This window comes from Neopelma chrysocephalum, unplaced genomic scaffold (assembly GCF_003984885.1).
Source record: "Neopelma chrysocephalum unplaced genomic scaffold, ASM398488v2 Primary Assembly neopelma1_65, whole genome shotgun sequence".
NCBI classification, from domain to species: Eukaryota; Metazoa; Chordata; class Aves; order Passeriformes; family Pipridae; genus Neopelma; species Neopelma chrysocephalum.
The window spans coordinates 843,805-869,826 of record NW_020897722.1 but is presented as its reverse complement, the minus strand read 5'-3'; the positions used below and the strand labels follow the sequence as shown (position 1 = coordinate 869,826).

General features: G+C 52.1%; 1 protein-coding gene across 1 annotated transcript; it reads right to left on the bottom strand.

The window, feature by feature from the left end:
• Window positions 1-885: 885 nt before the first annotated feature.
• On the bottom strand, window positions 886-25,145 carry TRAP1 (TNF receptor associated protein 1). Its single transcript, XM_027683950.1, has 18 exons — window positions 25,061-25,145; window positions 20,193-20,360; window positions 18,716-18,798; window positions 18,177-18,317; window positions 11,148-11,219; window positions 10,591-10,751; window positions 9,663-9,772; window positions 9,404-9,477; window positions 6,938-7,093; window positions 6,446-6,566; window positions 6,263-6,332; window positions 5,453-5,600; window positions 4,705-4,890; window positions 3,541-3,679; window positions 2,984-3,069; window positions 2,347-2,492; window positions 1,990-2,062; window positions 886-1,711 (listed from the first exon to the last, which is right to left on the bottom strand). Exons 1-18 carry the CDS (start codon window positions 25,083-25,085, stop codon window positions 1,610-1,612), a joined length of 2,061 nt encoding a protein of 686 aa, XP_027539751.1. The 5' UTR covers window positions 25,086-25,145; the 3' UTR covers window positions 886-1,609.
• Window positions 25,146-26,022: the final 877 nt, after the last annotated feature.

The window sequence follows — 26,022 nt, the reverse complement described above, 5'->3', positions numbered from 1 at the left end:
TGAGCCTCCTTTTCTCCAGGCTGAGCCCTCCCAGCTCCCTCAGCTGCTCCTGCTGCTCCAACCCCTTCCCCAGCTCCGTTCCCTTCTCTGAACCTGCTCCAGCCCCTCAATGTCTCTCTTGTTTTGAGGGGCCCAAAACTGACCCCAGCATTCGAGGTGGGGCCTCAGCAGTGCCCAGCACAGGGAGACAGGCACTGCCCTTGTCCTGCTGCCACACTATTCCTGATGATACATTAGCAGGGATATAGGATGTAGGAGGTGGCTCCTTGTTCTTCTCAACACCCTCTAAACTGTCAAGTTAGTTCCTCTTCTGCATCTGAACAAAACCAAAATTTTAGGTGATGTTGATAAAACTTCTCAAATGGTCCCCTGTGCAGCAGGACCCTTTTTAACTCCTCTGAGCACAGCCAGGCTTCCTGTAGCTTAAAGAGCTGGAGGTTGTCCTGTCCAGCACAGCATCCAAACAGTTAACCAAATCCAGTTCCTGCATCTTAATCTGGCAATTTAAAGATAAGCTAAACAAATATCAGGGCTGCTCAGAGCCCCACTGAGCAGGAGAAAGGATTCTTATAAACCAGTTTGCATGGTGTAAACCTGACACACAGAGGGAATCTAGTGTGGCATTTCTGTCTGAACAGCCACTGCTCCTTAGAAATGATTCAAAGGGGCAAATTCCATTTCCAAAGACAGGGTTCATAGCTACAGATTCTCCTGCTTTCCCTCCACACTTCCTGCTATTACTGTTGTTTTCACAGCCCTCTCTTCCCACCACTGTCCAGTGCTTGATGCCCTGAAGAACCAAAGAACATCTGAAGAGAGAAGAACCAACAAATCATCAGCTGGAGGACACAAAGACCAACAACGTAATGGGAAGGGAGAAGTGGAGAGGGTCTGGAAAATAAGTGTTTATTTATCATAAATACAGATCAGCTAGGCGTGCAGTTTATCCCACAGATGAGGCAAAAACCCTGGAGCCTCTCCAGAAAGCCATATGCTGGAAGGCTGTTTCTCAGTTAGTTCCCTTTTTCCACAAGACCATGATGAACTCAGTTATCCAGCAGCTCGGACATCTTTTCTACCACGGGATTGCACTGACATGTTCCTCCAACAGTGTCCGTGTCTGCCGAGGGCAGCAATCTATCCATGCCAGCAAACTCCTCCTGCTTGGTCAGAGCTGGAGGTTTCTTATTTAATTCATTCATTTTGCCAGTGCTTATTCAGAGCACAATGGTGCACAGGGATTCAGTGCATGGGGGGTGTATTCACAAACCTAACTGGGAATCTTGCTGCCAACATCTGTTTTGGGAAAGGCCATTTTTAGAAACAGTATGAAAAGAGGCTCTTCAGGCTTGGGCACAGTATTTAAGCAGCAACCTCTGGATTTTGTCCCCACTAAGAACACTGCACTTTGAACAGGCTGATGATGTATGATCTGATAATTACAGGTGGCTCCTCCCTGTGCAGGGAGGGCTGGATGTCCCTGGCACTGTCCCTGCCCTCTGCCCTGTGAATCCCATGCTGGACACTGCCTGCAAGTAGCTGCTGAGAGAGTGGCTGCACTTGAGGCAAGAGAGATCAGCACAGAGTTCATCCTTCAGTCCTTGAGGGCTCAGTTCTTCTCCAGGATTCTGGTGAGGAGTTCGTTCAGCCGGCTCACCATTGGCCTGGGATCCTCATTCAGTCCTGCTGCAATCATGGCATTCTCATAAATCTGAAAAAGAGAAGAAAGCACTAAATAAGCAGCAAGAGCAACCTGCATAAGGGAGGAAGGGAATGTCACTCTCCAGGACTTGCATTCTCAGACCAGGCACGTCTTCAAGGCCACGTGATAGGGAAACATACTGACCACAAGTCCTGGAAACACCCAGGGGCCATGGAAAGATGCGATTCTTGCCCACTGTAATGGTTCACCCCATTCCCTGCCATGCATGGTCTGCAAGCTGGCTTTGGGGAGGATGGTGCTGCTTCTGGAGAAGGTCTGGCTCTCACCTGGTCAAGCAACATCTGGGCCAGATCAGGCTGACTGTCCTTCAGCTCGTTGAGCTTCTTAATCAGAGCATGTCTGTAAGAGAGAGAGATCAACGCTGAGACTTGATGATTTTGTACACAATGAGAAATTTATTTCCCCGAACGAGCAGCTAAGCCAAGGTGGGTCACAAAAGGCAACTTTCTCCTGTTCTGGAGGCTCCTCTCTTCTCTCTCATCTGTTCCTATAACCCCCCTGGTCCCCAGAGGGCTGGACACTGTGTGTGTGGGTGGGTCATGTCAACGGTGCCACACAGCCTCACAGATTAAGGCACTGTAGCACAGGCTGCACTCAATAGTGCTGGTGTTGTCCCCCCTTACCCAGTGTTGATCTCCAGGGTGGGCTGCAGGAGCTGGGCTCGCTCCTCCTGGGTCTTGGCCAGCTGCTGCATGCGCAGGAAGTGGCGGGCGGCGCCCATCTCCAGCACGGTGATCATGGCAGGGTGGGTGTCCAGCCGGGGCGTCACCTGCGGCACAGACACAGTGCACGTGCTGCAGGAGGGCGAGGGCTGCTCGGAGCCTCCTCAGCACAGACTCACACCAAGCCTCCACACGATTCACCCCCATCCCACAGGCACTGCCTAAACCAGCAGGAAAGCTGGGGACCCAAATGGCAGGGGGTTGCAGCCAGACCCAAAGCACCTTTCCCTGCCAATACACCTTTCTAGTCCACAGGCAAGAAAGTTACCAAAAAAGCCTGTTCTGGTAACATGAGTATCAACTAGGAACATGGGCTTTGCTCATTACACATTAGGATGTGGTTCTTCTGCTCCCACACTGACCACCCAAATGACAAATGCCCTCATCCACAGACAGGAGGCATGGAGAAGAACGACTTCCCTCAGGGCCCAAAGAAAAATCTGTGGCAGAAGATCCCCAAGCAACCACCACCTTTCTTCCCTAGATCACTGCCTCCATGGATCTCCTGTACTCAGTCACCCAGACACAGAATACCCACCTTAACTCCAGTGACTCGAGAGCCCAAGGCATTCCTCATCCAGGCCATCAGATCCTCAGCCTCCTTCTCTGTCAGACGTTCTCCAGCTGGCAGGGAAAGAGGGCACATCTGAGTGTGCATCTGTAGTGTGCAGTGGACAGTGAGCTGAGCTGAGCTCAGCCCACTTCACACTTCCATTTATCAATTCTCTTGTGGGAATGGGAAGGCAGCACTGCTCACTACACACTTACATACCCTCATCCCAGACCATGCCATACCCAGGGAGGGTGAGTTCATGCCCTGCCAGGGCTGCCTGCCTCTATCAGGGCACCAGATTTACATTGTGGGGCTAAAATCAAATCATGGTAACGCCACACATGACATTCCATCTGTTCAAATTTGCTTAAACTTCGATCATGTGGGATGAAAAGGATCTGCAAGAACTCCAAGTTGCCTCAGAGCACAAGAATGGCAGGGTGGAAAGGAGGGCTCTTGCTCAGGAGCTACAGGAGCAGGGGAGGAGGTGTCCCCTCGCTGGTGGCACAGGGTGGCAGCAGGATGGGCCAGGGGAGCCTCACCTGGGCGGCTCTCCTCAAATTTCTCTTCCTTATAGTGATCAACAACAATGTCTGTCTCCACAGAGATCAGCTTCTTCTTGTCAAACTCACGGAGGTGCAAGAGTGTCAGCTCATCAAACTGCTCATAGCAGAACAGCACCTGTGCCAAAAAAGGGACAGCAACACATTGTTTGGGATGTAACAGCATTCCCTCCTTCCCAAGGCAACTCTGCACCAAACAGCAAGAACATCACATGGGAAACTCACAGGTTCAACCCCATGGTGATTATCACTCAGGGCCCCCCATGAAAGCAAACCCTTGGAGGGATTTATTAACATGGGTGGCAGGTCTGCACCTGAACAAGTCCAGAACCAGCACTGACCCCAGTCCTGAAAGGGTCACGTGCCCACAGAGAGTCACCTGAAACACCATTACAGCCCTGCACAGCAGCTCCCGGGCTCCTGCTCTGGGATTCAGCACAGGTATGAAACAGATGTCAGAACTAGATGTTTGCACAAGTACCAAATCACACAATATGTTGCGTTGGAAAGGACCCATCAGGATCATGGAGTCCAACTCCTGGCCCTGCACAGGACACCCCAAGAATCCCACAAATGTGCCTGAGAGCATTGTCCGAAAGCTTCTTGAACTCAGACAGGCTTGGTGCTGTGACCACTGCCCTGGGGAGCCTGTTCCAGTGCTCGACCACCCTTTGGGTGAAAAACCTTTTCCTGATATCCAACCTAAACCTCCCAACTCAGCTTCATGCTGTTTCCTTTGGCCCTGTCAATGGTCACGAGAGTGAAGAGATTGGTGCTGCCCTTCAGGTGGATGTTGAAGACACCAGTGAGGTCTGACCTGTCTCCTCCAGGCTGAACAAACCAAGCGCCCTCAGCTGCTCCTCATACAGCTTCCCCTCCAGACCCTTCACCATCCTCGTGGTCTTCTCTGGATGCTCCCTAAGAGCTTAATGTCTTTTTTGTATTGTGGTTAGAGTGTGTGACAGGTCCCTCCTGGCCTCACACCACAGTCTGAGCAGAGACAGCGGGCACCGTGCAAAGGCCCCGCACTGGCAGGGCTCCGTCACCGGCCTCGCTGCCCTGCTCAGCTCCGAGCTCCAGCCCTGACCACTGCTGCAGCAGCTCAGTGGCGTTCCCCTGGCCATGGCACCGCTGCTCACCCACCTCCATGTCCTTCTTCTTCATGGCCTCGAAGTAGGGGGAGTGCTCGGCCAGGTGGCGGTTGGGGGCACACAGGTAGTAGATGTTCCTGCTCCCGGCCTTCATGCGCGAGGCGTAGTCGGTCAGGCTGGTCAGCTGCCCCGCGGGCAGCGCCGACGACTCGTAACGCAGCAGCTTGGCTATGTCCTCCTGCAGGAAACATGCTCCTGTGAGCTCAGGGTACCTCACTGGACCTCCACCTGATCGCTCCCAGCCCCAGGAATTCCTGTTGTAGCACACAGGCCTCTTTTGCAGCTCTGCAAAAAGGCTCGGGGGATTCTGAATCTCTCCCTTCCTGCTCCAGATATTAAGGAGGCAGAAGAGTGACCTAGACAGAATGTAGGTCAAACTTTCCTAAAAATGGGAATCCAGGCAGAGGACAACAGGAAGGGAAAGCCCTACTTTTCTTGCGTGTTGTAGTTCATATTGCATCAGGGAGGGCTGACAACAGTGTAGGTACAGAGACTCTGCAGGGTCTCAAAGTAAGTGGGAAGCAGAGCCCAGTCAGAAAAAAGGAGAGTTTGGGTACTACAGAATTAGTACGTCTAGGTAGACCCAGGAACACAAGTTATAGCCATGGAGATGTAGTTTCATGGAGATAGATAGAAACTAGATATAGTTTCATGGAGAAGTAGCAGTCCCCCTCATCCCAGTTCACAGTAGGAACCAGCAATCTTTCCCATCAGCTTCGGTGCTTCAGGACTCCTGGTACCTTGACATCCTGCTCTGCTATCGTGACAATCCCCTCTCTCATGAATACCCCGTACTCCTCAAAGAATTTGGCATATTTCTCAGGGTCCTTCTTGCTCTGGTCAATGAAGAACTTGATCACCCTCTTCTGCAAAACATCACGGAGCTTCCTGCAGCAGGAACAAGCCTTTTTAAAGACAGCTGCTAGAGCAAGACAAGAGGTTTTAGGTGAATGTCTCTCCGTCTGTGCAGGGTTGTAGTGGGTCCACCATCTCCTCCCCCTCACGGCTCTACCACCTATTCTTTGATCTCAGGCAGGAGCAGCTCTTGAGCTGCAGATAGACAGAGCTGTGTACAAATGTTCTGCTGAAGCTCCAATCCTCATGATCTGTGACTCGGTGATGCTGCAGCACATAACCAGCTGTGCCCAGGGTATCTGCCTCTCTCCCACAACCATGGGACAGGGGTGGCTATACAGGGGTGGTTACACTTGGAGGAACTCTTTCTGAAGGCCTCAAAATCCACTGTGAAGTGACATCGTTATTTGCTGACAACAGTGAAGGCAGAGGCACTTCACCAGCTGTAGAATACAAAGTCAGCCATCAAACCCAACAAGGTAACAACTCTGGTGTTAAGGAGGAAGAGCCTACTCTTATACTCCAACAATGGCAGCTGTCTGAGAAACAACTCACTTTGTAGACTAGAGAAATTCTCAAGGATGCTGCAGTTTACATACCAGGTCCCTCCAAGCCCCTCTATTCCACTGTTCCCTTCTCAGCCAGCAAGAGGCTGAAGGAGCCTCAGCAGTCCAAAGGATCTACCTCTGGCTTACCTGATAAGGGCACTCTCCTGCAGGAGCTCCCTGCTGAGGTTCAGAGGTATATCCTCACTGTCCACAACACCTGGAACACAGAGCAACCCTTGAACAGTGAGGCAGACACAAGTGCCAGGCTCAGGAATGCACCCCTCAGGAAGCCATGGGCCACAGCCCACTGTTCCTGGTCCCAGCACACACCTCTAAGAAAACGCAGCCACTTAGGCAGGATGTCTGCAGCTTTGGTTTGGATGAGGATTTTGCGGCTGTAGAGGGCAACACTGGAGCCCATTTCCCTGCTGATGTCAAACATGGATGGTTTCTGCAGGAACAAGAGACAGGAGGTAACACCAGCACCGTGCAGGGCACCCAGCTGCACACTACCAGGTCACCCTGTGGTCTTCCCTGCAGTGCTGAACCCAACAAGAGCTGAAATCTTGGCTGGTTTTCCTGGGGACCTACCTGAGCCATTCCCCTGTGGCTCAGCATCCCCACAACCACCCTGTGGCCCCCAGCCCACCGCAGAGATGCCACAGGGGATACTCCTTCCTCCCTGCCATTCCACAGCCTCAGCTGGCTCCTTTCCCTAAGGAGCTGTCCCGTTCTCCCATTCTCCCCTTTCAGAGCAGCTGGGCAGATGTCCCACATTCCCTGGGCAGATGTCCCACGTTCCCTGGGCAGGAGGACACGTACTTGCTCGGGCACGTAGAAGATGCTGCGGATGTTGAGGGGAGCGTCGGCCCTGTAGTGCAGGACGTAGCGGGGCTTGTCGTACGCCTGCGCTATGAAGCGGTAGAACTCCTCGTGCTGCCACTCTCCAATGTCCTTGGGGTCCAGCATCCAGAGAGCCTGTGGAGGAGCAGCAGGGAGAGGACTTCCCATCAGCTCTGAAGACTTATGGCCTCACAGCACAGGGCTCTCCTTGTGTTGCACTTTCCCTCCAGGATGATGGAGCAAGGAAATAAGATCTTTCAAACAGACTTCTCTGCATAACCCAGGGGCACTGACTAAAAATTACTGCCCCTCAGCTGACCTCAGAGGTAACTCTTGCGCTGTAACATACGTAAGGCAGCTTTGTGTAGCCCAAAACAAAAGGGATTTGGCTAATCTCCACTGCCTCACACTTGCCCATGGCCAAGAGCATCCTGGACAGATCCCTCAGCTCAGCTGACTGGCAGTACTGGTCAAATATCTCAAGGCCTGACCAGCAAAGGAAAAGTGAAAGTTCAAGCGAGTCTGTTGCACTCAGCCTGCCTTTGTGATGGAGATTACTATCCCAGCTGAAAACTTGTGAAGAACTCCTGCACTGCCTGTTTTCTGCTGATTTGTTCTGGAGCAGTTTAGGAGATGCTTTGTGAACCACTGAGCCACCCCTGCTGCAGGCTCACAAAGTGTTCCCACACTGTTTCACATATCAACACGTGTGTTGAAGCCACAGGGTCCAGAGCAGGCCCTGCCCCATGGCCACGTCTTTCACCTGCTGCTGCTGCTCTAACCCCCCCAACACTTCCTGGAGCACTCAGCCCATGCTCACATCACATCTCAGTTTTCAGCAGCTCAGCAAAAGACTCCCCTCTAGCAAAGATGTGGCACTCAACTAAGAACCTCATGTTTCCAGCAGGGTGAAGCCAACCTCACCCACTGCCACTCTGTGCCACCCAAGCCCTAAAGGGCGACAGGAGCGATTTCTGGGGGCAACACAAGCATCCAGCCCACCCTCCACCTACCAGAGTCCAAGGGATTCAGGGCCCTGGCAGCCTTGCCCTGCTGCCTTAAGGATTCCTCTGCCTCAGAGCCTTGTTCCACAGATGGCTTCATAACATTTCCAGCACACACAAGTGTCCTGGAGGGTTTGCAGGATCACAGGTAGGATTAGGGACTCACTGGGAACTCAGGTGCTTTACAGCAGCTGTGTTGGGTAAAGTGCTGCGTTCCCAGAGGCTCACTTGTAGCTACAGTTATCCCAGTTAGATTGGAAAAGCCTCCAGCTCCATACTGTGAGATACATGGCAAGCATTCAGGAACTCATCTAGGAGAATCCCCACCAGGGAACTAACTGTGGCTCTGTTTGCAGTGAACTGACACTGATGTGCGGAAAAACATAAAGCCAAGATCCTGGATAAAGAAAAGGCACGAAATGGGAGCATAATGAATAAAGCTGTTGCTGTATCTCAAGGGAAAACAGACTTTCTGATGAGGAGATAAAAGTCCATGACTCTATTAAGGGCATTTCACCTCTTGCTCTACTACTGCTCTTCTCCAGGGAGCCTGTTCTATTGATTGTCAGGTAGAGAGAGCAAACAGCTGTCTAATTAAGGGGCACAGCTAGAAAGCCTTTGGAAGAGAAACACTATTATGCAGGAATCCAAATAAATAATCAGTGACTAATAACAGCAATTACAGAATCTTAGATAAATTAACATGATAAAATGTTTAAGTACAGTCTTGAAAGTTTGTTCAGTCAGTGCCACATTCCAGGAAACAAAAGAAGCCACACACATGCTCCCTACCTGCTGTCTTACACGGGAGGAAGCTTTAAACAATCAGAGAAGGAGATGCTGGAGGAAAACGATTCATCGATTTTTGTTTTAAAGATAATTAATTTCTCCCAGGCGATGCCTGCAATTGGGCCAAGAAATGGATCTGGCTGCAATATCACTTAAGTGGTCAGAAAATGCCAGCATCAAGCAGTGCTCAGCTAGGAGAGGGGAATAAATCTGGTTGTGAGCTGAGCTGCTAAAAAAGCCCAACCCATCCCTGGCACTGGCTATCCCACGCTGAAGGACAGGAACTGCAGGGAGAGGTGTCAGCACACCAGTGATACGAGCAATCCCTACAGCAGTAACATGTCATCTGGCTTAAACAGTTAAAATAAGCATTATAAAGCACTGAAATAATGATTCAGGTTAAGGGAAGACCCAGATCTTGCCAATCTGCAAGAATACTCTACAATAAATGCAAACAAGCAGCTCCAGGCACAACTTCTGCTGGATTGTCTCCTTTTGTTCTAATTAACTGACCACTACAAGGTCTGTGATATGCTGGACAATCCTCCCCTGATTTCCAGGGACAGCAGCAGCTTTATCCTGTTTCCTGTCTCCACTGGAGGATTAATGTGGTTCATCTCCACGAGTGACCGGCCTGTGGCCTCCTGCTCACCTGCAACGTGTTAATTCTTTTCCCATTGAGGTACAGGGGGAAGCTGATGAAGTTGCTGTATTTTGTCACCACCTCTGGAATGGAAAGAAGACACAGAAGAGTCACCTTTGTGGAAACAACACAGTAAGAATTCTCTCAGTAACTGCAGGTGAAAGGAGCTGCAGGAGAGGAAAAACGCTGTAAAATCACCTCCCACTCACGGGCACCAACAGCCTCCAAAGAGCCCCTGGGGGTAACAGCATCACCCTCCTCCACTCACCCTTCACTCGGTCTTCGTTTGCAAACTCCTTGCAGTCTTCTTTGAGATGGATAATAATCTTAGTCCCAGTCCTGACCCCAGATGCTTCTGCGATCTCAAACATTCCTGAACTAGGATTAGAAACAAACCCTGAGTCAGCTTGTGCCTCAGATACATCCAGGATAGGACAGAAAAATGGTTTATTAAACTAAGAGCATGCACAACACTTCAGTGCCAAGAGGAAAAGGCAAAAAGTCTTGGATGCCTGAATGCTCCCTGTGCCTCTGAGAAACCCTCCAAAACATGTGGCTGTTTGTATGTGGCTGTTTTCCCTGCAGAGCCAGACCCAGGACACACTGCTCTGCAAAGACACCAGCTACTGAAAACCCAAGAGAGTCTGACATCTCCATTAACAGATGTTCCCTAATAATTTAAGTAACTTAGTACATTCTTTATTCTGAGGAGATTTTAAGGGGATGCTGAGCTTGTCACCCGCAGAAGCTCCAATTTCAGCGTGGTCCCGCAGCCCAAAGCTTTGCCATGACAAAAAAAGCAAAGGAGGAGCGCAAAGATCTGACCTAGAGAAAAGATGTTCCTACAGACCCCAGCACTGCACAAGCTCTGCTCACTGTGGGCGCCCTCAAGCCAAACCCTGGGGGAAGACAAGACCCAAGAGGTTAAATTTGTCCCTGCAGCCTGGGGCCCCCCTAAGCTGATTGCCTGGTCCTCTCTTTGTCCACAACACACCTGCTCTGACACAGCAAGTTTGTCCTTGGGGTTTCCACCCTGGCACATTTGGCCATACTTTGCTACCATGTATAACCTGAGCAGGACCTAAACCAGTCAGCCAGGTCCTGGAAGACCACACAAGCCCGTCTTTGCACAGTTTTCAGTCCGTGCCTGGTCTGGACACAGCCCCCCACGCTGCCACCCCCTTCTCCAGCCTTACCCATCGGAAGACCAGTGGTAGCCCAGGCTGCCTGGCTCTGCAGACTGGGAGAACACCTCCACTTTATCAGCCACCATGAAGGCTGAGTAGAAACCCACTCCAAACTGGCCGATGATTTTACTGCTGGCTTCAGCTTGGCTCTGCAGAGCATCTAGAAAAGCCTGGAGGAACAAAGGAGACACAAACCAGCACACGGTGACTTCGGGTATCGCTGGGAGGCTGCAATCCATCCCCCAGCCAGGCTCCTCAGGCACTGCAGCTTGGCATTCCAGCACCCTCATCCCACACTTCTGCATCAGTGCTCTGAGGAGGATGCCCAAGGAAAAGGGTTTCTCCAAAGGGACTGCACTTCTGGAAGAGGGGAGCATTGCTTAGAGCAACTCTGGCAGTAAAGAAAAACAAGCAGAGACCATTAAGAGCCAGAAGACTCCACAGGTAGGGTGTAATTTCACAGCTGGGCTGGGGGCCAAGGCAAAAGATGGAATGAGAAATTACTGGGAGAATAAAAGTGGCTGTAATTGGAGAAGAGTTTTCTAAGGGAGGGAGAAGGGTGTTACCTTTGAGCCTGATCGAGCAATGGTTCCGAGATTAGAAACCAGCTCCTCCTGGGTCATCCCAATACCTGTGTCCTGAAAAGAAACAGCAATTGCAGCTGAAATAACAGTAGGAAAGCATTGCTTCAGCACACAGCACCCAAGCAACTTCTGCCCCTCACTCCCACTCTCTCCTTTCCCGCTGAGCAGTAAATCCAAAAACAGACTTCCAGCTGTGACCCCCCCTGCACATGGTCAGGAACACAGACTCAAAGGGCACAGAGCTCTGGGGGCAGCCACAGCTGTGCTTTGCCTATAAACCTCCAGAAAGCTCAGAGACTCTGACCATTCCTCAAGGAAAGACAAAACCATGCCAGGACAGGCTGGATTCTACATCCCTCTAAAAAGCACGGGATGGCAGGGCAGGAAGATCTCACCCAGCCACGGCCTCACCGTGCCAGGTGCCATGCACAGACACCTTCCATTCCTGAACTGGTCCAGAGAGGAGTTGAGGAGCAGTGAGAAGCAGTTTATTTCCATTTGGCAGATGTGGAACCAATGCCCTCACACCAGGAATCAGTGGCAGAGCAATGAATCCCTGAACTCTCAGGTAGTGCAAACCCTCGTCTACAAGCTCCACATGCACTGATCTCCATCTCTCTCTTTTCCTCCCTCCTCTCCCCCTCATTCTGTGCTCCATGACACTGTCAATATCCAGGCATCAGAAAGCTGGGTATTGCATTCCCATGGGAATTGCTAACTCCAGTGCAGTGGCCACACCTCATGGTGCTCTGTCCAGGCTTTGGAGGCACACGGCTCCTTGTCATCCTCAGTTTATCCCAGATTTGCATTGCTGCATGCAGATAAACATCTCCCTGCTGCTGGCTCACACCTCTCAGGCAGCAGAGCCTGCAGCAGCACCACCCAGCAAAGGCTGCAGCAAGTCTCAGACCTGGCTGCAGCTTCAATTTGCATGGACCCCAAGGCAACAGGGTAACAGCAAACCCCAGCTAGAAATGGCCACCCTCTCACACAGGATCCCAGCAAAAGTCTTTCCCATTCTATTGTTCAATGTATTTTCAGCCTTGCTCCACGTGCATTTTCCACAGGAGCAAAGGGCAGGCTACTGCCCTCCAGGATGCCACTTCTGAGAACCCAGAGCCCTCTCCCCTTCCCAAATCCCAGCAGCTTCTCTACCTGTCAAGAAACATCCCGAGAAGCCACTTTTACAGGTTCCCTGAGCCACTCCTGAGAGGGAAGCAGGATGAAATTAGCCAAGTGACAGGTGATTCTCACTCCCATGAGGAGCTCAGCTCTACCTGTGAGCACAGTTATTGCAGCTGACAGCAGCTGGCACATCTGGAGCAGGCTGACACATTCTCAGTGCCGCAAGCAGGGCTGGCATTCAGCGTGCAGGGTCAGCAAAACCAGCTGCAGCAGAGCTGGCTGCTGCTCCACGGCTCAGAGGTGAGGGACCAGAGTGACTTCTGGCCCAGCACAGCTCTGCCACCCATTTACTGGGCTTATTTCTAGCAAGGTACACGAATGTCAGTACATATTTCTTAATGAAGGATTGATTGAACTGTTCAGCTTGTGAGGTGTCATGAGGGTAAGACATTTTCCTGCATCCCCACAAGTCACAGCACAGCAACACTTTTCCCTTGATTAAATACATTAAGGCTAGTCAGTCCACTTGGCTGAGAGGAGAGATGATGCCCAGTAAGATCTCAACAGTGAGAGATGAAAAGCCAGGAAAAATAAACAGTGTATGGCAAAATCTCAGGAATCTGACATGGTCCCTTCCCCCAGGGAAGAAAAAGCCAGAAAGAGCAGTTTTCAGCATCTGGTTCAGTTTTTGTTCATGCCAGACCCTGAACAGAACTCTTAACTCCTCTGATCCACTCCTATTTATAGTACAGCATGTCATTCCCAAATTCCAGCATGTTAAAAAAAATACATCCCTACCCCATGAATTTATTTGGCTCTTGAATTCTGAACACTCTGCCAAACTTACTGCAAAATGCTTAATGACAATTCCTGGAAACCAGTTTGGTGAGGGGGGATTGCAAGGAACAAAGAGAGCACGACTCAAACCAGGCTGGGACACACAGCACTGGGACACGGACAGGGAGAGCGGGAAGTGAAGATCCTGGCAAAGCAGGCATTCCCTACTGCAGGAGAACACCTGGGCAGTCAGGATGAAGATGACATCAGGATCCAACCTGCCTTTGCTGTGCCCAGATTTCCTGCAGCTGCCCTCGGGGCTCCCTTCACCACATGGTGCAGCTCGGGGGAATGAAGCAGCAGTGGAGAGATGGGAGCTCAGCTCTGCAGAGCAGGAGCTCTCCAGGGATGGAGAATCAGCTGAACGTGCCCATGAACAGCCTCAGGCTGAGCCAACACAAGCACTGGCAGCTCCAGCTCCATGAAATCCAAGGAAGGAGCTGGCAGGACTTGCACTGCCCTTCTGTGTTCTGTGCTGCACCAGCCACTGCTCAGCCTCTGAGGCAGGAACCACCCATCACACAGCACCTGCAAACACCTTCTACCCACCTCCAGCCAGCCATTGCTCCTCCATCAACAGGACAACTTTTCTTCCCCTGCAGACAGTTTCAAGCCCTCCCTTCAGCCTGCAAGAAATCTTTTATCAGGCTGACAACAGCCACAGCAGAGCTACTGATAACAGCACAAAGCAATTTGTTCATGGGGCTTCACAAGATCCAAGATGTGAGGGATATGCTCAGAGTTCCAAGGGCCAAATGTTTCTCCCCGGCTTGGAGAAACCAAGATGCAGAGTTCAGTGAGCTGACCCTTCATAAGCTGAAGGTTAATTACAGAAGTCCTGCTGTTACTCCACCTCCTCACCTGGTTGAATTTTCCTTCTGGGACTTCTTAGGGTGCAGAGTAAAGAGCTTCCCCCAAACCATCCTCTCTACAAGACAACACAACAGGCTGCAGACCTTCACCCTGTCTGCTGAGGGACCATGAAGGGCTTGTGGCCACAGCTGCTGAACATTAACCCCAAAGAGACACCAGCTGAACCTTGCTTTTAGCATCTTTTTATGCCTGGAGACCTCCCAGGTACCAAACCTGCTGCTGAACTGCACAGGACCTTTGTGCCTTCTGTGCCCTTTGTTCTCACCCTGTGGTGTGGGTGCTGGATGTTTGCAAAGACCATGCTGGTAAACAAGAACCTGGGCAATGTAAGAGCTTTGCTCATTACCTGACTCCAATTTAAAGTATTGCAGAGCTTTGTTACACCAAATAACCCATTAACTAACCAGTAACTGCTGCCTTTGCCACGGCTGCATCGGAAAGAACGCTCCCAGTCAGAGGTACCTGGCTGAGCTACAGTGTCTTTCATTTCACTTTGTTGCAAAACAAATGTTTATTTCACAGTAAAACCTCAATGTGGCATCAGAAGACCACTGACTATATTATAAAATAAGGACATGCTGCTTTCACCATCTGACAAGGTAAAAAAATCCCCAAATGTCTGATTGTGTGCGCTCCCTGTTATTGAAATACCTTGATTAAAGAAACTTAAAATTCACAAGACCAGGACAGCAGCTGCACTAGAGCAACGTTCTGGTTTAGAACCAATATGGCATCTGCAGCAGCAGCATCCAGCAGAAGAAAAGCCACAATAAAACTGATGCACATGGACACAAGGTGATCTTGGCCTAGCACACAGAAGCTGCCCAAAGCAGGGAGCCTGAGTTTGCCTTTCCAATGCCAGTCTCAGTCTCTACCCATCCAGGTCTAAATACCTGCTGTCCAGAAAAAGTACCTCATTTCATCCACTTTGACTTTCCCATTTTTAAATGTGACAGGCTCTTATTCTGGCATGAAGAGAACTAAAAGACTCTGCACTTCCTTCCCTAGGCCGCAGGTTATTTGAGATGTGTTTGCATTTCTGGTTCCCTGGCTTATTTGTTAAAGATGATGCAACCACTGGAAGCTGTAACCCATCCCTGCAATGTGGCACGTTCCTGTAAGCTTAATTCCAAGGCTTGCCAAAGTGCAGCCAGATTCACCCCTCCCAATCCACCTGTCCATCCCCTGCCCAGGTGGCACACGGATGCTGCAGTGCTGCATGCAGGGAAGGGGGACCTGCTCCCCAACTGCCCCAAGCTTTGCTGGACATGCAGGTGCATCTGCACTGAACTGCTACAGCCCAAACATCCCAATCCTTACAGCCCAAACATCCCAATCCTTACTGGAGCCCCTCAACAGCCCAGTCCCTTTTACAGGCTGTTTGTAACTGGCAAGGCAGGAGAGATCTGCTCAGTGATACAGGGAGCTGTTGCAGGGAGGAGTGGATTTTGCAGTGATTTTAACTCCTCCCCAGCACAGCAAACTGGTTATTTTGTGGCTTCACAGACAGGGGTTTTGGATGACTGCAACAGCGAGATGAAAGCCCGGCACAGGGAACTGAGCAGCCCAAGCTCTGGCAGCGACTGCGCTGCTTCCCCATGTTAAAGCAGCAGTCACACTCCCTCCCTCCCCCAGCAGCAGCCATCAGCTCTGTAAACATTTCAAACCATTTCCTCTAAACAGTCCTAGTCCTAAATTAAGCACCAGCAAGGAGCAGGGCTGCAGCCCCGAGCTCACACAGCACAGCAGAACTGAGCAGCCCTACCACCACCACAGCACAGCCTGTCACCTCCTGCAGCTGCTGAAGGTGAGCTGTGTGCTCACAGGGCCCTGGGATCTGTAAGGGGTTCTCTGTTCCCACCTCAAAGGGTCCAAAAACGTGTCTGTAAAGCCTTAGCATGCGGAACTGCAGAGCTCTGCAGAGCTGTCCTCATTGAAAACACACCCCGCACATTTTCAAATAGATTTTCTTAAGAGCTCTGACCTTGCAGGCTGTGGCTGCTACAGATGGAGCTGTCCTAGAAACACGAGGCAGTTTGCAAAGGGCTGGAGGAAACAGTGGAATTTGCTAAAACAACGTGACTTTGGTGAAGGGACAGAGGTGGTGGAATCCAGTGAACACACTCCTTTCAGCAGATACAACACTGCAGTGCTTAGATGGAGTATCCCTGAATGAGGACATCGTATCAAAATTCTGAGACTTGCTGTGCTTGTGACTGGAATTCAGTCCTGGCAGAGAAGTAAGCAGTCACTGAACAGAGATGAATGTAATCCTTTACCAGAGCTACATAATCCCCCCAGGAACATGCCTGTAATGGCCATCACACATTACAGACCTGCCTTTTCTCAACTGTGAGGCACAAAGAGATGCTACAGGGCTTGGAAGGGGAGGGGAGAGATTCAGCAGGTTCAGAGGCCAAGAGCAGCATGAAGATCTGAAAAGGATCCAGGGGTGAGACAGTGGGACCTTTCTAGGAAAAACAAAAGGAGTGATCACTGCTACAGGTCATATATGAGGGACCTGCTGCCTCTGTTTAGGTAGGTCCGAGTGAATACAGAGAACACACAGCAGCTAAGGGACAGATCCACCTCTGCCTCAATCACTGCAGCAAGTTTTCCTGCACCTTTGCCTTCTGAAAGGTAGGGAGATGTTCTGAATGAGGCTTGTTCACAGCAATCATTGTAAGCAGTTTGCTTCTTCAGGAGGTTATAAATAACCCCCTGACTGGAGGTAAGGAGCTTTCGGCACTCCGGAGAAGGCAAAGCTATTAAGAGATTGGAGCAGTGCTGTTCTTGCTGCTCCTCACAGCCCAGGGCTGCTGCAGTTAAAAGCCTCCTAGTTAAGACTCATTTAGTGGCATTAGAGAGGCACAGGCAGTCAGGCAGGGGGTTATAAAAAGCCCAGTCCCTGATACATCCAACTGGGATGGCATCAGAGGCACCTTGCAAGTTGGGCAAACAGGTCTCCAACCAGACTGCCAAAGAAGCAGACAGCTTCCACAGGGAATGTCTCAGTGGAGTCTGAGGCTTCGTGTCCACTGTGGTCTCCAAAGGGAAAGACAAGAGCAAGGCAGGAGTGACACCCTGCCTGGGGCTAAGCAAGGGCTCATTAGACAAGGGGTGTTACACAGGAGTCAGAAAACTGCAACAGGCAGGTGTGAGAGGAATAGCAAAGCCCCTGCACTACAGTTTGAGAAGCTCTAGTTGATGATTGTGTTGCCCACTGACGAGCATTAACTTCCCCATGGCAACCGCAGCGCTTGTTCTGCAGAGAAACAGAAATATAAAATAACTGCGCAGCTCTAACAGCCCCTGCTTTGTCCCACGTGAAAAATGTCAGCCCCTGTGCTTTGTCTGTGCCACATCTCCCCTGGACCTGCTTCAGTCAGCTTTCACTCCCTCACTGCTCTCTGCCTCCTCCTCCACTCTCTTGAGAACACCCACAGCTGCACCTGCAGCTGACACAGCTCTGTGAGCAAAGTGACCAGTGTGCCTTCTTTGCATCAAGAACTTTGCAAGAAAACACCAAAACTGAGGCTCAGCCGTCCACCCTGGACAGAGCCACAAACAAGAGCAGCCAAAGTAGAGAGAGAAGGCCCAGCTCCACTCCCCTCCCCATGCTGAGGCCCACATTCACACTGACTGTCCCCCTTCCCATCAGCACTGTGTCACCAGTAGGGAACAACCACAACCTGGGCACAGGGAAGTGCTGTGGTACTGCCCAAATCTACAGTCCCACCTGTACCTTAGGGCAGAACCTCAGCATCTGCTGGACTTGGCCTGTCCTTGAGCAGCAGGAGATAGAGACAGTCAGCAGTGGGAGGTTCTTCTCACCACCTCCCCAAACATCAGGATGAAACCAGACCCACAACTTATCCACTAGTGAGAAACACACACACAACCTGGGAAGTGCAGGGGTGGGAGAAAAGCCACTGATAGTTCCCAATAAGGAAAGAAGGAGCAGTAAATTTTCCTATGGGGACAAGTGAGGAGCAGATAAATTGATGGTTTTTCATCAAATCCTCAGGTTACAGCCTCGTGAACCAGAGCCCAGCTGAGGACACCACACTTCAGTGGAACTGTGCTGCTGCTCAGCTTCCACTGATCCTTCACAGGACAAAGGCCAGTGACGCGAGCAGCAAGGAACAACACTCTCCTGTTACCAAAGGGACATACCTGGATAGTGATGGTTCCCTTTCCACTGTCTGTCTGCAGATGGATCTCCATCTCTGGCAAGGTCTTCCCCTCTGTCATCAGCCGATGGCGCAGCTTCTCCAGCGCGTCGCTGCCGTTGGAGATCAGCTCCCGGATAAACACCTGGGGACGAGACACAGCCTCACGCTGCAGCCTGGCCTCGTCCCCTGCATGGCACTCCCAGAGACCCAGGAGCTCACTGGCTGCCCACAGACTAATTCCCAGCTCCCCAAACTGTGTTTCCCCATTATCTGCCAGGAGAACCGTTTGTCTGAACTCGGCATGAAAGTGCAGAGGCTCTGAGACTCACAGAGTCCTCTGGCTGTACCTAAAAATTGTTTTAAAAACACATTTTCAAGGTCTCTTAAGAAAACATCATTCAAGGAAGCCTGACATGAACAGCACAGGACTTGCTGGAGCTGAGCAGTTCACTCTCCCAGCTCAACTGTTTGAGATGTACCCCTTGACAGAGACAGAGCTTTGCCAACAGAAAATCTCCCAGCAAACAGTGGGTGTCTCACCTCCTTCTCCGAGTACAGGGAACGGGCAACAATGTCCAGCAGTTTCTTTGTTTCAGCCTGAAACTCATGTTTAGAGGCTGCACCTGGAATAAAATGTTAGAGTTGGGGTTGCTCAGCCTGGAGAAGAGAAACCTCCAGGGAGACCTTAGAGCCCCTTCCAGTGCCTAAAGAGGCTCCAAGAGAGCTGGAGAAGGACTTTGGGAAAGGGTCTGGAGGGACAGGACAAGGGGCACTGGCTTCCCACTGACAAGAGGGCAGAGTTAGATGGGATATTGGGAAGAAATCCTTCCCTGTGAGTGTGGTGAGGTTGCCCAGAGAAGCTGTGGCTGCCCCATCCCTGGAAGTGTTCAAGGCCAGGTTGGACGGGGCTTGGAACAACCTGGGCTAGTGGAAGGTGTCCCTGCCCATGGCAGGGGGTGGAACAGGATGAGCTTTAATGTCCCTTCCAACCCAAACCATTCCATGATTCTGTGAGAGTCACAGACACACCTTTAAGGCACTTCACCAGGGTCCTGTCGGGAAGGAAGGCAAAACTGCAGCCTTACCATGTGCTTCAGCTTCCCAGGAGGAAGCAGGATGGGAACACAGGCAGCTGTGACCTCCAACAAGGACAACAAAGGTGCTGTTTACACCCCCCCACGAGGCAGCTTTGCCAACAGACACTTGGCTTCTGCACCTCAACGAGCACATCCCTACAGCCACCTCTGCAGGGGGGAGCTGTGCCCAGGAAGAGACATTTCCTCAGAGAGAGTAACACTACAAAAATCTCACCTGAGAGACCTTGGCCTCTTAAAAATAGCATCCTTCCTGCAAGAGGCATTAGAGAACCCTGAGGCAACATGGGCAAAGCCACAGGTCCCACGTCACCTCTGCTGTGCCTTGCTGAGGAACCTACATCCCCCAGGGATGGAGTGAATCCCGGGTGTGGGCAGCAGCTGGAGCAGCACATCGACCCCACTGGGGGGTTCAAAGCCTTGCAGTCTCAAAAGTACCTCCCAGAAAAACCCCAGAGGCACAGACTTTAGACATTATTTCTGTGCTGGAATAATTCACGTGACTTTGCTTTAGAGCACCTCTCCCTGGAGATGTGCAAAGCAATTCATTCTAACTAAAGGGCTGATGCCAGGATTCTCATTAGACCTCCAGGATCCACAGCAATGACCTGGGCAGGCACAGCTTGCTTCTGGGACAAAAAAAAAAATCTCTTTTTAGCCAATCCTAGTGCCTGTGGAGCCTCCACACACACACACATGACCATCAATAGCCTGGCTAAGCCCATGGATGCAGCCTTGATGGCCTTGTTTCTCAGGAAAGGCCATTCTGACCTCCACATCCCAGTTCTGGGAGGTGATGGTGCAGTTCAGACTGAAAGGATGTGAGGACCAAACCTGCACCTCCTCCAGAGGAGGGGTCACCTGCACCTTGTCCCAGGCACACCCCAGGAGTGTCCCCACAGGACCTGTGTGTCCGTGCCCACCTTTCACGTTCTCCGTGTTGCTGATGATGGTGTGCAGGGGCTCCTCCTCTTTGTTCTCCGCCGTCTGGGTGCTGTATGTCCGCACAGCGGGAATGCCGGTGGCAGGAATGTTGTACCGGGGGCTCCAACGATGGAGTTCTTGTCTTTGCAAACATGCTGCTCCTTTTGCTAAAGACACAAGTGAAGATATTTCGCTACACACCACAAGTCCAGCAGCAACAGGAGCAGTCCTTAAAGGTTCCACCTAAGCAATCCCGTGGGAGTCACACCATGCAAGCAAGACTGAAGTTCCCTCACAATCCAAACCCCACCATTCCCCTCTGGCATTGCCTTTACTCTTCTGAATTAAAATTCTATCCAGAAGATGACAATTAGCAGCCTTCCCAATGAATTAAGCAGTGAGGAAGAGGCAGTCTGCAGCTTCCACTGCTGTTACCTGGCCAGGCTGAAGACAACTCCCATATCACTGCCTGTGAAAATGTAAACTGGCAATAAATACTTGGCCCTTGACTGTCCAAGCACAGGGATTACATCTCCCAACAAAGCTGGCTCCAGGGCGAGCAGCACATGCAGCAGCAAAACCACCAGTCAACAAAATCAGTGGGGAAAACAAGACCAGTTGGGAAATGTCACCAGCCCTGTTAAGGTCAGGGATTCCCAATTCTCCTCCTTCCATTGAGCCCAGGTGAACCCAACAGTTTTCTTTTTGGTAGGGGATGAATCAAAGCCAAACCTGGCCACAAAAAGACCATTTTCAGCACTACAGAGCTCTGCCCAAAGCCCCTTCCTTGCTGTGATCTCTGCACTGTTGGGAGAATGGCCTGTGCCAGAGCAGGGTCCTGGAGGGTTTGGATCTGACCTGGGGCAGGCAGTGACTTGGCCTCCTCCAGCCCTACCATGAATATAAACAGACAGCGCTGTTCTGGGAAGCAGAGAAGGGACCAGCACAGCCTGGGCAGAGCAGGGAGAACCTGGATAAGCAGCAGAAGTGCCTGGAAGCAGTGACAAGCCCAGGCTTTTCTTACAGCTCATTCTGTGCCTGCAGGTTGTTTCATCCAGCAAGGGAAGGAGGCAAACCCTACACCCTACATCTTCAAAGTGTCCTTTCTTTAGATGACTGGGTACAAAACCACTGAAAAACACTGAACCAAAAACCATTAGCACAGTGAGAGCCCCAAAGTGTACCTGTGACCCCTCTGGAAACAGCTTCTTTGGCCATCCTCTACCCCCAGGCCAGCTGACATGCTGGGAGAGCTTGGCTCCCTCCTGAACCTTCCTCCATCTTGCCACAGCCCTCAAGTGAACTCTCCATCCCAGCCCTTTCACCAACATCCCTTGTCAGCCTCAAGCTCACCTTGGGAAGTCTCAACCTCCCTCCACAAGTGCTCTACAAACCTCCTGCCACCCATAGCAGGTCCTACAGCTGGTGTGGTCACTGAGAACAGGTCTTGCTGCTCCAGACCCTCATGTTGGGCTCTGACTCGCTCCAGATCAGGAGAACACAAACCCCTGAGCTTTGACAGCACTCCTGGCTCCTGCCTCTTCCCCAAGAGCTGATCGAGGAGGCTGTCAGTCCTCATTCTTCCTTCTCCTCCTCCTCCTCACAGAAAGCTTTGAATCAAGATCCACTTCTGCAGCCAGAAGCTTGAATTACTCCCCAGTCATTCTGCCCTTAAAGAAAAGAGCCCACAAATAGTTCTTAATGCATCTGAACACCTCCTACACACATAACTGTGCTCTCTGCGTCACAAACAGCTCTGCTGCATTATCACAGGACATGTTCTGTAACTTCCATTCAACTGCCTTTGTTGGGATCATCTGGGAAAGCAGCAAGGAAAACAGCCTGGGTGACCACAGTGGAAAGCAGGGGAGCACTCACTGTCCAGCCTGTCGAGCTTCAGAGGGGAAGGGCCTGCAGCCCAGGGGTTACATATTTTTAATATGTATTTTTTTAATATTTAAATATATTTACATCATATATTTATGTATATTTTACACATTTATATATATTTACCCAGGGTTCGCTTATTTCATGCTCCTGTTATGCTGGGTGCTGTAGGATACTGCAGTTGTACATATGCACACACACACACACATTTCCCAACCAGCAGAAATAAAAGAGGGAATTTTGCCCCCTTCCTGACTCCAGGATCCAGAAAGGACACACACCAGCAGCAGCTCCCTGGTAACCTTAAGGCCACTTCTATCATCCAGGCAGCAAAGCCCCACAGTAACTACAACAACTCACAAACACCAGCTGACTCTAGAAACTACAGCTATCTATAATTTTATTTCTAGCTATTTATAATTTTCCACGTATTCATGTTTTTTGCCTTCCTACCTTTAAAGCACAGTGACAGATCACCACCCATCAATTTGGAAGTTACTTTTGGATTTGTGTAATGTTTGGTCTTACCCTCCTTAATTAACAGTGCCAGGGAGAGACACAGCTCATTAAATAAGAGCTGCAGCATCTTCAGACCATTTGCCTCTCGGCAAGTCCTTGCCTGGAGCACAGGAACAGGAAAAGCTTGTGGCTGTTCTGGGTATAAAACCACAATTATCAGCACACAAGAGCTGTGGAGAAAGTACCTCCAGGGTTAACAGGTTATGTGACACTTGGAAGGAGCCCAAATTCCAAGGACCAAGAGATGAAGAAGGAATGGCTCTTGCCCCAGATGAGTGCTGTGATGTGCTGGGGCAAATCAGGTCTTTTGATAATGAGTTAATCAAATGTGGAGCTTTATCACAGCCCATGTATGTTTCTATGCCCATCACTGCCCCACTTGCACTTGGAGAGATGGAGAAACCCACACTACTCCCCAACTTCCAGCTCTCCGTGATCCCAAGTGATCCTGTGCCTACGGCTACAGAGCCACCTCGCACATGGGGAACACAAGGCAAAGACAAGGACCCTCATCCCCACGGGCTCCTTTCGATCCAGACACCAGGATGGCTCAGCAATTCCCAAAGCCAACCAGCCCCCCAGGAAACACAGCCTCTTCCTGGACAAGGACTGCAGCCCCCCAGGAAACACAGCCTCTTCCTGGACAAGGACTGCAGCGAGCCGAGCCCAGCGCCAGTGAGAGATTTAGGGTGGGAAATCCAGCACAAAGCAGTCTGTGGCTCAAAACAAAGGAGGAGAATTTGGGTCAGCAGAAATTACCATAACAGCTCCGTGCAGGGCAGCCCTGGGCCCAGGGAGGCTCGTGCAGAGAATAAACACTCCCAGCTCAGATCTCATCAGACAAAAAGGCTCCCTAGCTGGGCACCAGATCCACGTGAACCTGGGGACAAGAGATTCTCTGACTGATCTGCTCCCACCAACACATCTCCCAAAAACCTCTGCAGCAGCTTCAGCCCTCAGCATTGTGAGAGCAAACACTGCCAGTTCTGCACGGCTGAAGGGAGGGGACAGCTGTCCCTGCAGCCTGTATCCAACTGAAAGGACACAACCTCCTGCTCCTCCCTCTTTATTCCCACCCCAGACAGCTTCTGCTCACTATTTTTTCCCCTGAAGGACCTGAATGACAGGTTAAGGAATAAACTCTGGCTCTGCTAAGTACATCTAACCCACCAGAGGCACATGGCTTTGTTCCCAGACACAGATACCAACAAACCACTGGGGATTTCCGTGGAGGAAGAGCTGGATTGCCCAGAAACACTGAAGTGGCACTCAGTGGCACAATTAATCTGACATCCGACCCCGATAGTGACCCTATTTGTCATACAATTTCCTCTGTCACATTCTCTCTTCATAACCCACAGGGAAACCACAGACCACAGTGACAACCTACCAGTTGGACCAGGGGCCAGACAACAGAGAAGGAAACACAGAGCACAGCATGGGCTGCTTGCAGGAGACACACGGGAAGCTCGTCACTGTGCCTCAGTTAATGACAACTCCAGCCTGTGCATGATGGCCTTTGTAAGAGAGCACATCCCACAGTCAAGGCCTCAGAGTTTGGATTTTCTTAGCACTCACTCCTGCTGGCTGTCTGAGGTGAAACCTCGAACTGCACCTCGAGTGGGACAAGCAAACCCTTCAGGCTCATATGTAAAGTCCCCTGGTACTGACATGGCCAGAGAACAGACCACTGCTGCCTTCTGCCCTCACCCAGGTACCCATGGACGTGCTGGACACCCTGTATGAGCCAGGGCAGGAACTGGGACATGATACACAATCTGAACAGTCTATCCAGCCTGTATGAGCCAGCTGAGAAACCTGGACATGCTCGACACCCTGTATGAGCCAGGGCAGGAACTGGGACATGCTGCATGATGTGAATGTGCTGTATGAGCTGGGACATGAACCGGGACACCACACATGATCTGAACGTGCTGCACAGCCTACACGAGCCAGCAGATAAACCCGGACATCCCACAACCCTGTATGAGCCAGCAGACGAACTGGGACATGCTGCACACCCTGTGTGAACCAGGACATGAGCTGGCACATGCTGCATGTCCTGAACATGCTGTGCGAGCCAAAAGATTAATTTGGATATGCTAAAAACCCTGTCTGAGCCAGGACATGAACCTGGACACGCTGGTTGCCCTGACCGTGCTCTCTGCCCGACACGAGACATCAGAAGCACCCGAGCTGTGCTCTATTCCCTGTACAATCCCAGAGGAACTCGCCCTCCCGCAGGAAGGAGCGCTGGGCGTTCTCAGGTCTATTCCTGCCGAGCGGCCACGGCGGAACCGGCCGAGACCGACGGGGCACTGCCGGTGAGACTCGGGCCCTGCGCCCCCGCCGAAGGACACATCGGGGCCGAGCGCGGCTCCGCGCAGGCAAAGGAGCGCGCCCGCCGGGCCGAGCCGAGGAGGACCGGCCGCCCCCTCACGCCGCCCGCTCCCCCGCTCACCTGCGGGCGGGCGCGGCCCGGGCATGGCCCCGAGGGGCCGCAGGGCCGGGAGAAGCCGCCGCGCCCCCCGCGCCCCCCTCACCGCCGCTACCGCCGCCGCCGCCATGCCCGCGCTGCCCTCGCGCGGCGCCCCGAGATGACGTCACGGGGAGCCGGGGCGCGAGGCATCCCCCGCGCGCGGGCGGAGCGCGATGGCGTCACGGTGCCCCTCAGCCCGCGCGCGCTCGGTACTTCAGAGATCGTCCCGAGTCCGCTCCGAGAGCCCGGGCCGAGCACCCTCAGGGCTCCTCTCTAGTGCCCTCAGACCCCGGGCCGAGCACCCTCAGGGCTCCTCTCTAGTGCCCTCAGATCCCGGGCCGAGCACCCTCAGGGCTTCCCCCGAGTGCCGTCAGAGACCCCGGGCCGAGCACCCTCAGGCTCCTCCTGGGTCCCCTCATGGCCTCCGGGTCGAGCACCCTCGGGGCTCCTCCCGACTCCCCTCACAGCCCCGCCTGGGTCCCCTCACGGCCGTACCCGAGTGCCCTCACGGCCCCAGGTTGGGTGCCCCCCCTCACGGCCCTCGGGCTGAGTCCCCTACCGGCCCTGCCCGGGTCCCCTCCCGGCGGGTTTCCAGGGCTCTGCCAGGAGGTTGGATGCCAAGCCCAGGACGCCACTTCCAAGCCGTTTGATGGTAAAAATTCCGGTCCGTGTTTCTAAGGACTCGTTAGGAACAGGGAGCCAGATGCAGGTTACAAACCGCACAGACCCTGCGGGTGTGTCACCGCTGGTGACCCGGGGAGCCCATTGCAGGGACGGGCTGTGGCAGGAGCTCGGCAGTCGGAGCTGGCACAGCTCAGTGCACAGCGGTTCTCCCAGTTTGCCCACGGACGGAGCTGAGGGCCAAGGAAGGGCTGTGCTGGGCAGGGAGCAGCCCTCAGGAGGCCCCTGTGTGCCGCACCTGGGCCGGGCTCCCCTGCTCGACT